The sequence below is a fragment of the Oncorhynchus masou genome, chromosome 28 (genome assembly GCF_036934945.1).
Source record: "Oncorhynchus masou masou isolate Uvic2021 chromosome 28, UVic_Omas_1.1, whole genome shotgun sequence".
Lineage (NCBI taxonomy): Eukaryota > Metazoa > Chordata > Actinopteri > Salmoniformes > Salmonidae > Oncorhynchus > Oncorhynchus masou.
In genome coordinates this window covers 68,021,768-68,035,905 of record NC_088239.1, presented here as the reverse complement: position 1 = coordinate 68,035,905, position 14,138 = coordinate 68,021,768, and the positions used below count along the sequence as shown (strand labels likewise).

The 14,138-nt window shown below is 47.3% G+C and overlaps 1 protein-coding gene across 1 annotated transcript in view; it reads right to left on the bottom strand.

Moving 5' to 3' along the window:
• LOC135517051 (tubulin polyglutamylase TTLL11-like) overlaps positions 1–14,138 on the bottom strand; it is a 63,447-nt gene that overhangs the window by 39,959 nt on the left and 9,350 nt on the right. The window contains exons 2-4 of the mRNA XM_064941075.1: positions 10,389–10,519; positions 5,498–5,526; positions 1,832–1,933 (exon numbers count right to left, since the gene is read on the bottom strand). Of these exons, the coding sequence (XP_064797147.1) occupies positions 1,832–1,933; positions 5,498–5,526; positions 10,389–10,519 (262 nt within the window). The remainder of the gene's footprint in view (positions 1–1,831; positions 1,934–5,497; positions 5,527–10,388; positions 10,520–14,138) is intronic.

The window sequence follows — 14,138 nt, the reverse complement described above, 5'->3', positions numbered from 1 at the left end:
AGTCACCTATTCGGCCCATGGTAGAGACCAAGTAAAAAATCATTAATTCGTGTCAATCCCTGCATAATGTAAAAAAAGTTTGTAAAGGTTTCATGGAATGTACTGTAGGCCTGCATTGAACACCGCATATTGTAGACTATATCATTGAAATCAAAAGCTATTTCCATGTGAAAATGTTATGGGATTTGCTCCATTGATTTTGTTGCTAGACCACTCTAATATGCTCAAATAGCCACAATAGCCTATTGGCTACTGTCTAAAACTGTAAGTTAAAGTGCGTACAGCCTCAGTTTTCACTGTAATCGCGTGCCGGAAGTTGCACAAAATTCTCACAATGTTCAAGTTTCTGCTCACAAGCCCAGAAATTTCCTCAGTGCCCAAAAACATTAGAGGGAACATTGCCTGTAGCCTGTCTGTGGTTAAGATGCAGAGCCTTTTAAAGGGGCTCTAGTGCCCCCCTCTGTTTGACTAGCTGAGCTGTATCTCAGGCAATGACGTAAGTTCATTCACAAAGCCAGTTAAATCCCGCCTCCACCATCCATACATCCCTTTGCCAAGCATGGAGGCTGTCTGAGGACACACCCTCTCAAAGTCACTGTGACCTCTGAACGTCAAACACCATTAACACTTATGAGCTTGACCTCTGACCTTTCCCTCTAGCTGTTCTGAATTAATCATGCGTGCCAACGCTTACGGTTCACTATGGGATGAGTAGAGGGAAGGGGGTGGACAGGGGTTTGAGAGTGGTGTGTGTGTGTGTGTGTGTGTGTGTGTGTGTGTGTGTGTGTGTGTGTGTGTGTGTGTGTGTGTGTGTGTGTGTGTGTGTGTGTGTGTGTGTGTGTGTGTGTGTGTGTGTGTGTGTGTGTGGTGTGGCACAGCTGTTTGTGTGGTTTGTGTGTGGTTTCCTATTAGAGAGCACGTCATTCACTATTGCACAAAGGGTAGTGAACTACCAGTTTGTATGAAATCATTAAAGGAAAACTGTTCCTTGTGAGTCATGCTCCCGAGTGGTGCAGCGGTCGAAGGCACTGCATCTCAGTGCTAGAGGCGTCACTACCAACTCTGGTTCGATCGCGGGCTGTATCACAACCGGCCGTGATCGGGAGTCCCATAGGGCGGCGCACAATTGGCCCAGCGTCGTCCGGATTAGGGGAGGGTTTGGCCCGGGTAGGCCATCATTGTAAAATAATATAAACCGTGCAAAGGAAAGTTAGTAATACCTCATCATTGACTCAGAGGAGTCAGAGAGGGCTTGCACTGTTTGACAGCATCCAATTGAGGACAAGCACTCAGCCTTTTGACTGGATGCCATGGGGAGTGAATGGCCCTGTTCCACTATGGAGGACAGTTTTCTCTGTTGTTATGGGGAAGTAGAGTCTTACAGCGCAGCTGAAAACAATGGTGGGGAGAGTGACAGAGGCTGCATTTAAACAGGCATCCCTATTCTGATCTTTTGCCCAACTATTGGCAAAATATCTGATCTGACTGGTCAAAAGACCAATAATTTGGCAAAATATCAGAAATGGGCTGCCTGTGTAAATGCAGATGGGGTGATGAGAGAGCTCTGATAATGGTTGGTTCGAGGCTGAGTGATCAATGTGGCTGAGTGATTAATGTGTCCAGCGCTGTACTACATAACATTAGGAATTGAATAGGACTGAATGGTGCGCTGTGCCTGGGTATAGTGACTAAAATTGTGTCCTACATTGAGTGGCTGTACCCGGATGTCATGAGTGACAAAACGTGTGTTCTGAACTAAGAGGATTACCTATGTGTAATCAATCAATCAATCACTCAAATGATCAAACAATTGTGTGGAGATTAAACTAGAGTTCTGTTTCCTTAGCTGTGTGCTGTACCTGTGTAGAGAAAAGATGATACTCCTCAGGCAGGATGCAGGAGTGGGGGTAGAAGTTGTAGTCCCAAGGCAGGATGCAGGAGTGGGGGTAGAAGTTGTAGTCCCCAGGGAGGATGCAGGAGTGGGGGTAGAAGTTGTAGTCCCCAGGCAGGATGCAGGAGTGGGGGTAGAAGGTGTAGTCCCCAGGCAGGATGCAGGAGTGGGGGTAGAAGTTGTAGTCCCAAGGCAGGATGCAGGAGTGGGGGTAGAAGTTGTAGTCCCCAGGCAGGATGCAGGAGTGGGGGTAGAAGTTGTAGTCCCCAGGCAGGATGCAGGAGTGGGGGTAGAAGTTGTAGTCCCCAGGCAGGATGCAGGAGTGGGGGTAGAAGTTGTACTCCCCAGGTAGGATTCAGGAGCGGTGGTAGAAGTTGTACTCCTCAGGTAGGATTCAGGAGCGGTGGTAGAAGTTGTACTCCTCAGGTAGGATTCAGGAGCGGTGGTAGAAGTTGTTCTCCCCAGGTAGGATCCAGGAGCGGTGGTAGAAGTTGTACTCCCCAGGTAGGATTCAGGAGCGGTGGTAGAAGTTGTTCTCCTCAGGTAGGATCCAGGAGCGGTGGTACTCCCCAGGTAGGATTCAGGAGTGGTGGTACTCCTCAGGTAGGATCCAGGAGCGGTGGTACTCCTCAGGTAGGATTCAGGAGCGGTGGAAGAAGTTGTACTACTCAGGTTGGCTCAAGGAGAGGTGGTACTCCTCAGGTAGGATCCAGGAGTGGTGGTACTCCTCAGGTAGGCTCCAGGAGCGGTGGTACTCCTCAGGTAGGCTCCAGGAGCGGTGGTACTCCCCAGGTAGGATTCAGGAGCGGTGGTACTCCCCAGGTAGGATTCAGGAGCGGTGGTACTCCTCAGGTAGGATTCAGGAGCGGTGGAAGAAGTTGTACTCCTCAGGTTGGCTCCAGGAGCGGTGGTACTCCTCAGGTAAGATCCAGGAGCGGTGGTACTCCCCAGCTAATATCCAGGAGTGGTGGTACTCCTCAGGTAGGATTCAGGAGCGGTGGTACTCCTCAGGTAGGATTCAGGAGTGGTGGTACTCCTCAGGTAGGATTCAGGAGCGGTGGTACTCCCCAGGTAGGATTCAGGAGCGGTGGTACTCCCCAGCTAATATCCAGGAGTGGTGGTACTCCTCAGGTAGGATTCAGGAGCGGTGGTACTCCTCAGGTAGGATCCAGGAGCGGTGGTACTCCTCAGGTAGGCTCCAGGAGCGGTGGTACTCCTCAGGTAGGCTCCAGGAGCGGTGGTACTCCCCAGGTAGGATTCAGGAGCGGTGGTACTCCCCAGGTAGGATTCAGGAGCGGTGGTACTCCTCAGGTAGGATTCAGGAGCAGTGGAAGAAGTTGTACTCCACCGGATAGGCTCCAGGAGCGGTGGTACTCCTCAGGTAAGATCCAGGAGCGGTGGTACTCCTCAGGTAGGATCTAAGAGCGGTGGTACTCCTCAGGCAGGAAACAGGAGTGGTGGTACTCCCCAGGTAGGATCCAGGAGCGGTGGTACTCCCCAGGTAGGATTCAGGAGCGGTGGTACTCCCCAGGTAGGATTCAGGAGCGGTGGTACTCCCCAGGTAATATCCAGGAGCGGTTGTACTCCTCAGGTAGGATTCAGGAGCGGTGGTACTCCTCAGGTAGGATTCAGGAGTGGTGGTACTCCTCAGGTAGGATTCAGGAGCGGTGGTACTCCCCAGGTAGGATTCAGGAGCGGTGGTACTCCCCAGCTAATATCCAGGAGTGGTGGTACTCCTCAGGTAGGATTCAGGAGCGGTGGTACTCCTCAGGTAGGATCCAGGAGCGGTGGTACTCCTCAGGTAGGCTCCAGGAGCGGTGGTACTCCTCAGGTAGGCTCCAGGAGCGGTGGTACTCCCCAGGTAGGATTCAGGAGCGGTGGTACTCCCCAGGTAGGATTCAGGAGCGGTGGTACTCCTCAGGTAGGATTCAGGAGCAGTGGAAGAAGTTGTACTCCACCGGATTGGCTCCAGGAGCGGTGGTACTCCTCAGGTAGGATCTAAGAGCGGTGGTACTCCTCAGGCAGGAAACAGGAGTGGTGGTACTCCCCAGGTAGGATCCAGGAGCGGTGGTACTCCCCAGGTAGGATTCAGGAGCGGTGGTACTCCCCAGGTAGGATTCAGGAGCGGTGGTACTCCCCAGGTAGGATTCAGGAGCGGTGGTACTCCCCAGGTAATATCCAGGAGCGGTGGTACTCCTCAGGTAGGATTCAGGAGCGGTGGTACTCCTCAGGTAGGATTCAGGAGCGGTGGAAGAAGTTGTACTCCTCAGTTTGGCTCCAGGAGCGGTGGTATTCCTCAGGTAGGATCCAGGAGCGGTGGTACACCTCAGGTAGGATCCAGTAGGGATGGTACTCCTCAGGTAGGATCCAGGAGCGGTGGTACTCCTCAGGTACCCACTGGACCCACTCACTGTCACAGTCATACGCTGGACCTAGTTTTGTCCCATGGAATAAATGTTGTGGATCTTAATGTTTTTCCTCATAATCCAGGACTATCGGACCACCATTTTATTACGTTTGCAATTGCAACAAATAATCTGCTCAGACCCCAACCAAGGAACATCAAAAGTTGTGCTATAAATTCACAGACAACACAAAGATTCCTTGATGTCCTTCCAGATTCCCTCTGTCTTCCCAATGACACCAGAGGACAAAAATCAGTTAACCACCTAACTGAGGAACTCAATTTAACCTTGCGCAATACCCTAGATGCAGTTGCACCCCTAAAAACTAAAAACATTTCTCATAAGAAACTAGCTCCCTGGTACACAGAAAATACCCGAGCCCTGAAGCAAGCTTCCAGAAAATTGGAACGGAAATGGCGCCACACCAAACTGGAAGTCTTCCGTCTAGCTTGGAAAGACAGTACCGTGCAGTACCGAAGAGCCCTTACTGCTGCTCGATCATCCTATTTTTCTAACTTAATTGAGGAAAATAAGAACAATCCAAAATTCCTTTTTGATACTGTCGCAAAGCTAACTAAAAAGCAGCATTCCCCAAGAGAGGATGACTTTCACTTTAGCAGTGATAAATTCATGAACTTCTTTGAGGAAAAAATTATGATTATTAGAAAGCAAATTACAGACTCCTCTTTAAATCTGCGTATTCCTTCAAAGCTCAGTTGTCCTGAGTCTGCACAACTCTGCGTGGACCTAGGATCAAGAGAGACGCTCAAGTGTTTTAGTACTATATCTCTTTACACAATGATGAAAATAATCATGGCCTCTAAACCTTCAAGCTGCATACTGGACCCTATTCCAACTAAACTACTGAAAGAGCTGCTTCCTGTGCTTGGCCCTCCTATGTTGAACATAATAAACGGCTCTCTATCCACCGGATGTGTACCAAACTCACTAAAAGTGGCAGTAATAAAGCCTCTCTTGAAAAAGCCAAACCTTGACCCAGAAAATATAAAAAACTATCGGCCTATATCGAATCTTCCATTCCTCTCAAAAATCTTAGAAAAGGCTGTTGCTCAGCAACTCACTGCCTTCCTGAAGACAAACAATGTATACGAAATGCTTCAGTCTGGTTTTAGACCCCATCATAGCACTGAGACGGCAATTGTGAAGGTGGTAAATGACATTTTAATGGCATCGGACCGAGGCTCTGCATCTGTCCTCGTGCTCCTAGACCTTAGTGCTGCTTTTGATACCATCGATCACCACATTCTTTTGGAGAGATTGGAAACCCAAATTCTGTTCTGGCCTGGTTTAGATCTTATCTGTCGGAAAGATATCAGTTTGTCTCTGTGAATGGTTTGTCCTCTGACAAATCAACTGTAAATTTCGGTGTTCCTCAAGGTTCCGTTTTAGGACCACTGTTGTTTTCACTATATATTTTACCTCTTGGGGATGTTATTCGAAAACATAATGTTAACTTTCACTGCTATGCGGATGACACACAGCTGTACATTTCAATGAAACATGGTGAAGCCCCAAAATTGTCCTCGCTAGAAGCATGTAGAAGTGGATGGCAGCAAACTTTCTACTTTTAAACTCGGACAAAACAGAGATGCTTGTTCTAGGTCCCAAGAAAAAAAGAGATCTTCTGTTGAATCTGACAATTAATCTTAATGGTTGTACAGTCGTCTCAAATAAAACTGTGAAGGACCTCGGCGTTACTCTGGACCCTGATCTCTCTTTTGAAGAACATATCAAGACCATTTCAAGGACAGCTTTTTTCCATCTACGTAACATTGCAAAAATCAGAAACTTTCTGTCCAAAAATGATGCAGAAAAATTAATCCATGCTTTTGTCACTTCTAGATTAGACTACTGCAATGCTCTACTTTCCGGCTACCTGGATAAAGCACTAAATAAACTTCAGTTAGTGCTAAATACGGCTGCTAGAATCCTGACTAGAACCAAAAAATTTGATCATATTACTCCAGTGCTACACTGGCTTCCTGTCAAAGCAAGGGCTGATTTCAAGGTTTTACTGCTAACCTACAAAGCATTACATGGGCTTGCTCCTACCTATCTCTCTGATTTGGTCCTGCCGTACATACCTACACGTACGCTACGGTCACAAGACGCAGGCCTCCTAATTGTCCCTAGAATTTCTAAGCAAACACCTGGAGGCAGGGCTTTCTCCTATAGAGCTCCATTTTTATGGAACGGTCTGCCTACCCATGTCAGAGACGCAAACTCGGTCTCAACCTTTAAGTCTTTACTGAAGACTCATCTCTTCAGTGGGTCATATGATTGAGTGTAGTCTGGCCCAGGAGTGGGAAGGTGAATGGAAAGGCTCTGGAGCAACGAACCACCCTTGCTGTCTCTGCCTGGCCGGTTCCCCTCTTTCCACTGGGATTCTCTGCCTCTAACCCTATTACAGGGGCTGAGTCACTGGCTTACTGGGGCTCTCTCATGCCATCCCTGGAGGGGGTGCGTCACCTGAGTGGGTTGATTCACTGATGTGGTCATCCTGTCTGGGTTTGCACCCCCCCTTGGGTTGTGCCATGGCGGAGATCTTTGCGGGCTATACTCAGCTTTGTCTCAGGATGGTAAGTTGGTGGTTGAAGATATCCCTCTAGTGGTGTGGGGGCTGTGCTTTGGCAAAGTGGGTGGGGTTATATCCTTCCTGTTTGGCCCTGTCCGGGGGTGTCCTCGGGTGGGGCCACAGTGTCTCCTGACCCCTCCTGTCTCAGCCTCCAGTATTTATGCTGCAGTAGGTTATGTGTCGGGGGGCTGGGGTCAGTTTGTTATATCTGGAGTACTTCTCCTGTCCAATTCGGTGTCCTGTGTGAATCTAAGTGTGCGTTCTCTAATTCTCTCCTTCTCTCTCTCGGAGGACCTGAGCCCTAGGACCATGCCCCAGGACTACCTGACATGATGACTCCTTGCTGTCCCCAGTCCACCTGGCCGTGCTGCTGCTCCAGTTTCAACTGTTCTGCCTTATTATTATTTGACCATGCTGGTCATTTATGAACATTTGAACATCTTGGCCATGTTCTGTTATAATCTCTACCCGGCACAGCCAGAAGAGGACTGGCCACCCCACATAGCCTGGTTCCTCTTTAGGTTTCTTCCTAGGTTTTGGCCTTTCTAGGGAGTTTTTCCTAACTACCATGCATCTACACCTGCATTGCTTGCTGTTTGGGGTTTTAGGCTGGGTTTCTGTACAGCATTTTGAGATATCAGCTGATGTACGAAGGGCTATATAAATACATTTGATTTGATTTGATTTGAGGTTGGATCCAGGAGCGGTGATACTCCTCAGGTAGACTCCAGGAGCGGTGGTACTCCTCAGGTAGGATCCAGGAGCGGTGGTACTCCCCAGGTAGGATTCAGGAGCGGTGGTACTCCTCGGGTAGGATCCAGGAGCGGTGGTACTCCTCAGGTAGGATCCAGGAGCGGTGGTACTCCTCAGGTAGGATCCAGGAGCGGTGGTACTCCTCAGGTAGGATCCAGGAGCAGTGGTACTCCTCAGGTAGGATCCAGGAGTGGTGGTACTCCCCAGGTAGGATCCAGGAGCGGTGGTACTCCCCAGGTAGGATTCAGGAGCGGTGGTACTCCCCAGGTAGGATTCAGGAGCGGTGGTACTCCCCAGGTAGGATTCAGGAGCGGTGGTACTCCTCAGGTAGGATTCAGGAGCGGTCGTACTCCTCAGTTAGGATCCAGGAGCGGTGGTACTCCTCAGGTAGGCTCCAGGAGCATTGGTACTCCCCAGGTAGGATTCAGGAGCGGTGGTACTCCCCAGGTAGGATTCAGGAGCGGTGGTACTCCTCAGGTAGGATTCAGGAGCGGTGGAAGAAGTTGTACTCCTCAGGTTGGCTCCAGGAGCGGTGGTACTCCTCAGGTAGGATCCAGGAGCGGTGGTACTCCTCAGGTAGAATCCAGGAGCGGTGGTACTCCTCAGGTAGGATCCAGGAGCGGTGGTACTCCTCAGGTAGGATCCAGGAGCGGTGGTAGAAGTTGTACTCCCCAGGTAGGATACAGGAGCGGTGGTAGAAGTTGTACTCCCCAGGTAGGCTCCAGGAGCGGTGGTACTCCCCAGGTAGGATCCAGGATCAACTCCTTTGTCTTGATCACGTTGAGGGAGAGGTTGTTGTCCTGGCACCACACAGCCAGGTCTCTGACCTCCTCCCTATAGGCTGTCTTGTTGTTGTCTGTGGTCTGTGATCAGGCCAACCACTGTTGTCATCGGCAAATTTAATGATGGTGTTGGAGTCGTGCCTAGCCGTGCAGTCATGAGTGAACAGCGAGTACAGGAGGGGGCTGAGCACGCACCCCTGAGGGGCCCCAGTGTTGAGGATCAGCGTGGCGGATGTGTTGTTACCTACCCTTACCATCTGGGGGTGGCCCGTCAGGAAGTCCACTATCCAGTTGCAGAGGGAGGTGTTTAGTCCCAGGGTCCTTAGCTTATTGATGATCTTTGAGGGCACTATGCTGTTGAACGCTGAGCTGTAGTCAATGAATAGCATTCTCACAATGGTATTTCTTTTGTTCAGGTGGGGAAGGGCAGTGTGGAGTGCAATAGGGATTGCATCATCTGTGGATCTGTTGGGGAGGTATGCAAATTGGGGTGGGTCTAGGGTTTCTGGGATGATGGTGTTGATGTGAGTCATGACCAGCCTTTCAAAGCACTTCGTGGCTACAGACGTGAGTGCTGCGGGTCGGTAGACATTTGGGGAGCTTACCTTAGTGTTCTTGGGCACAGGCACTATGGTGGTCTGCTTAAAACATGTTGGTATTACAGACTCGGACAGGGAGAGGTTGAAAATGTCAGTGAAGACATTTGCTATTTGGTCAACGCATGCTCGCAGTACACGTCCTGGTAATCTGTCTGGCCCTGTGGCCTTGTGAATGTTGACCTGTCTAAAGGTCTTACTCACATCGGCTGCGGAGAGCATGATCACACAGTCTTCCGGTACAGCTGGTGCTCTAATGCATGTTTCAGTGTTATTTGCCTCCAAGCGATTATTGAAGTAGTTTGGCTCGTGTCACTGGGGAGCTCTCGACTGTGCTTCCCTTTGTAGTCTGTAATGGTTTGCAAGCCCTGCCACATATACAGTGTCTCCTACCTCAGCTGTAGATCTCTGCAGTTCATCCAGAGTGATCATGGGCCTCTTGGCTGCATCTCTGATCAATCTTCTCCTTGTATGAGCTGAAAGTTTAGAGGGACGGCTAGGTCTTGGTAGATTTGCAGTGGTCTGATACTCTGATACTCATTTCAATATTATCGCTTGCACAGTGCTCCTTGGGATGTTTAAAGCTTGGGAAATCGTTTTGTATCCAAATCCGGCTTTAAACTTCTTCACAACAGTATCTCGGACCTGCCTGGTGTGTTCCTTGTTCTTCATGATGCTCTCTGCGCTTTTAACGGACCTCTGAGACTATCACAGTGCAGGTGCATTTATACGGAGACTTGATTACACACAGGTGGATTGTATTTATCATCATTAGTCATTTAGGTCAACATTGGCTCATTCAGAGATCCTCACTGAACTTCTGGAGAGAGTTTGCTGCACTGAAAGTAAAGGGGCTGAATAATTTTGCATGCCCAATTTTTCAGTTTTTGATTTGTTAAAAAAGTTTGAAATATCCAATAAATGTTGTTCCACTTCATGATTGTGTCCCACTTGTTGATTCTTCACAAAAAATACAGTTTTATATCTTTATGTTTGAAGCCTGAAATGTGGCAAAAGGTCGCAAAGTTCAAGGGGGCCGAATACTTTCGCAAGGCACTGTATGGGGTGATGGCCAGGTGTAGCATGCTCCAGCTTCCTCACACAATATAATAATCCTCCTCACTCCTAATGCTGGGTTTATTACCGTGGCATGACAAGGCATTAACACAGCTGTGCTTAGGGCTCACACAATAGCATAACAGGATCCATAGACCCTACATACACGAAACCTGACTGACAACAGTGTTTCCCTCTAAACCATTGTAAAGGCTATAATTTACAGGCTAATCAATTGATATTTTTTGTTAAAGGATGTTGATTTGGGGACCTGGAAAACAATCTATGGGAAACTCTGTGAACACATACAGTGTAGCTTTTTTCAGTCGGATCAGCATACCTGGGAACTTGTTGACCTGTTCAGAGAGGATGTTATCGTTGTCATGGAAGGACACTCCATGCCAGTAGATGTTACAGGCTGACCATCTACCCACAGGGAACTGCAGTAAGGAGAGAGATGTTTGAGGTAGGGGTTCTGATTGAGATCTACATGGTTAGGGTTGAGGTAGTCTCACAAAGTCTTGTCTCATCTAGTTCTGACTGATGAGAGGAAGACTGTATATCAAGTCTTGGGTTGAGGTGTTGTTGAGGGAAACACTGTTACACAAACTAAATGCACTAAATGCATTGAATCTTTTACTCAGTATTGTGGTTCCATTATATAAATATAAATTATTTTTCCATACACGAACAAGGCCATTTGTTGTTACAGGCAGTTAGGTAATCTCAGGCCAGGCATGCAGGTTCCTTCCAGTGACAATACGTTCTTCGGCTGTCCCCATAGGAGAACTCTTTGAAGAACCCTTTTTGGTTCCAGACAGAACCTTTCGGTTCTACATGTAACCCAGATAGAACCTTTCCACATAGGGTTCTACATGTAACCCAAAAGAGTTCTACCTGGAACCAAAGAGGGTTCTACCTGGAACCAAAAAGGGTTCTCCTATGGGGACAGCCGAAGGACCCTTTTGAAACCCTTTTTTCTAAAAGTGTAGGAGGCATGGCGTATCAGTGGTCTTTGTGAATTAGACTGCAGTTCTGTGTTAGCTAATCATATAAGTCTGTGGTTAAGAGGAGCCCTGGCAGGGGAGGACATGATATTCTGACAGGATTATAAGAACCAATTTCTGGGGCCTGGCCCACCGACACCTTACTGCTAAAGACACACTTAGAAACCCACCCACCCACCCCACACACACAAACACATCACCTTCTCCCGTCCTGACCCCTCGTCCTGACCAGGGGCTTACTCATGGGGTCACTGGCAGTGGCATCAGATAGAAATTAAAGATATTATATAGAATAGACCTTAAAACTTCTTAGGGATCAAATCCTGTTAACGGGATCGATTTGACAACATCCGGTGAAATGGCAGAGCGCCAAATTCAAATTAAATTATTAGAAATATTTAACTTTCATACAATCACAAGTGCAATACACCACATTAAAGCTTTACTTCTTGTTAATCCAGCCACAGTGTCAGATTTTTAAAAGGCTTTACGGCGAAAGCAAACCATGCTATTATCTGAGGACAGCACCCCATCAAACAAACACAGACAATCATATTTCATCCCGCCAGGCGAGACAGAAAACTCAGAAATAACGATATAATTCATGCCTTACCTTTGACGAGCTTCTTCTGTTGGCACTCCAAAATGTCCCATAAACATCACAAATGGTCCTTTTGTTTGATTGATTCCATCGTTATAGCCCAGAAATGTCCATTTATTTGGCGCGTTTGATCCAGAAAAACACTGGTTAAAACTAGCGCAACATGACTACAAAATATCGAATAAATTACCTGTAATCTTTGTCCAAACATTTCAAACAACTTTCCTAATACAACTTTAGGTATTTTTTTAACGTAAATAATCAACCAAATTTAAGACGGGATAAACTGCATTCAATAGCGGATAAAGACAAAGTGGAGCGAGCTTTCAGGTTGTGCATCCCTAACACTAAACTCGACCCTCGTTCTGAACAGCCCTACTTCTTCATTACACAAAGGAAAAACATCAACCAATTTCTAAAGACTGTTGACATCCAGTGGAAGCGATAGGAACTGAAAGCAAGTACCTTAGAAATCTAGATCCACATAGAAATCATTGAAAAGAGAGTGACCTCAAAAATAAAATTCCTGGATGGTTTGTCCTCAGGGTTTCACCTGCGAACTAAGTTATATTATACTCACAGACATTATTCAAACAGTTTTAGAAACTTCAGAGTGTTTTCTATCCAAATCTACTATTATATTATGCATATCCTAGCTTCTGGTCCTGAGTAGCAGGCAGTTTACTTAGGGCACGCTTTTCATCCGGACGTGAAAATACCGGCCCCTAGCCTAGAGAGGTTATTAATTAATGATGAGTAAAATAGTGAATTTACAGATTATATTTTTATCTCCAACATTCTAAATGTTGTCATTGCCACCTCAGTGAACAGGCCCAATGTCACGTTCTGACCTTTATTTCCTTTGTTTTGTCATTATTTAGTATGGTCAGGGCGTGAGTTGGGGTGGGCAGTCTATGTTTGTTTTTCTATGATTTGGGTATTTCTATGTTTCGGCCTAGTATGGTTCTCAATAAGAGGCAGGTGTCATTAGTTGTCTCTGATTGAGAATCATACTTAGATAGCCTGGGTTTCACTGTGTGTTTGTGGGTGATTGTTCCTGTCTCTGTGTTTGCACCAGATAGGGCTGTTTTGGTTTTTTCACATTTCTTGTTTTGTTAGTTTATTCATGTATAGTGTCTTTATAAATTAAACATGAATAACCACCACACTGCAATTTGGTCCGCCTCTCCTTCAAGTAAAGAAAACCGTTACACCCAAGGCGAGCTACGCAACAGTGAGCATCCCAAAGAAACAGTTGGGTAAATAATTGGGGCGGCAGGTAGCCTAGTGGTTAGCGTGTTGGACTAGTAACAGAGAGGTTGCAAGATCAAATCCCTGAGGTGAAAATCTGTCGTTCTGCCCCTGAACAAGGCATTGCACTCCCCAGCCTGTTCCTAGGCTGTCATTGAAAATAATAATTTGTTCTTGCCCAGTTAAATAAAGGTAAAAAAGGAGGGTGAAAGAAAACTTGCATGACAGCCAAGGCCTGCTATAGTTACGATCTCATAGATTTCAATGTTTAACCACCCCTTAATCTCGTCAGCCAATTGGGTCACATTAATTTGGGAAGTATCTAGGGGAGGAACAGGGAAGAGAGATGGCAATAGCTCCATCTGTGAGTGCATTCCAGAACTTCATCTTACACACACAAACACAAAGGCTCACTTGTGGACATGAATAATGAACCATTCTAGTTTTTCTGGCTCCATCGCAGTTTAGAACAGGATATGAGCTCATCTCCCTAACATCCAATCAAAATTGTCCGAGAGACATTGGCATGAATTTGCAGACTTGTCTTGGCAGGTCTGGTCATTCCTTCTGATCCTGCCAGATGAGGTTGCCTGGCAGCGGGCATGTAACAGTTTATAACAAGATCTGTACTGCCTGTCATCCCACTGAACCCACTGCCTGGCCTGCATTATTCTTTCACATCATACTAATGTCACACCCTGATCTGTTTCACCTGTCTTTGTGATTGTTTCCACCCTCCTCCAGGTATTGCCCATCTTCCCCATTATCCCGTGTATTTATACCTGTGTTCTGTTTGTCTGTTGCCAGCTCGTTTTGTTCGTAGAACCTACCAGCGGTTTTCCCCTTGCTCCTCTCTTGTCTACAGTGCCTGTTTTCTAGTTTTTACCATTCTGCCAGCCCTGAGCCTGCCTGCAGTCCTGTACCTTTGCCTTTCAGTGGAAAACTGAAAGATAATCTGTCAGATCCAAATTAGATCCAACACTATCCTCCCTCTTTTTACATGTGACAGTGTGACTCTCTCTCCCTCTCAATCTGCTCTTGCCTGCGCGGCTCCCCGAGGGTAATATGACTTTATTGGATTATCAGAGATTAGGTCTGTCAGGACCCGGTTACGAACCTGGGTCTCCGGAGTGAGAAACAGTCACTTAACCAACTGAGCCACGAATAGTCAGCAGAACCCAAGATGAGGCAGACACAGCA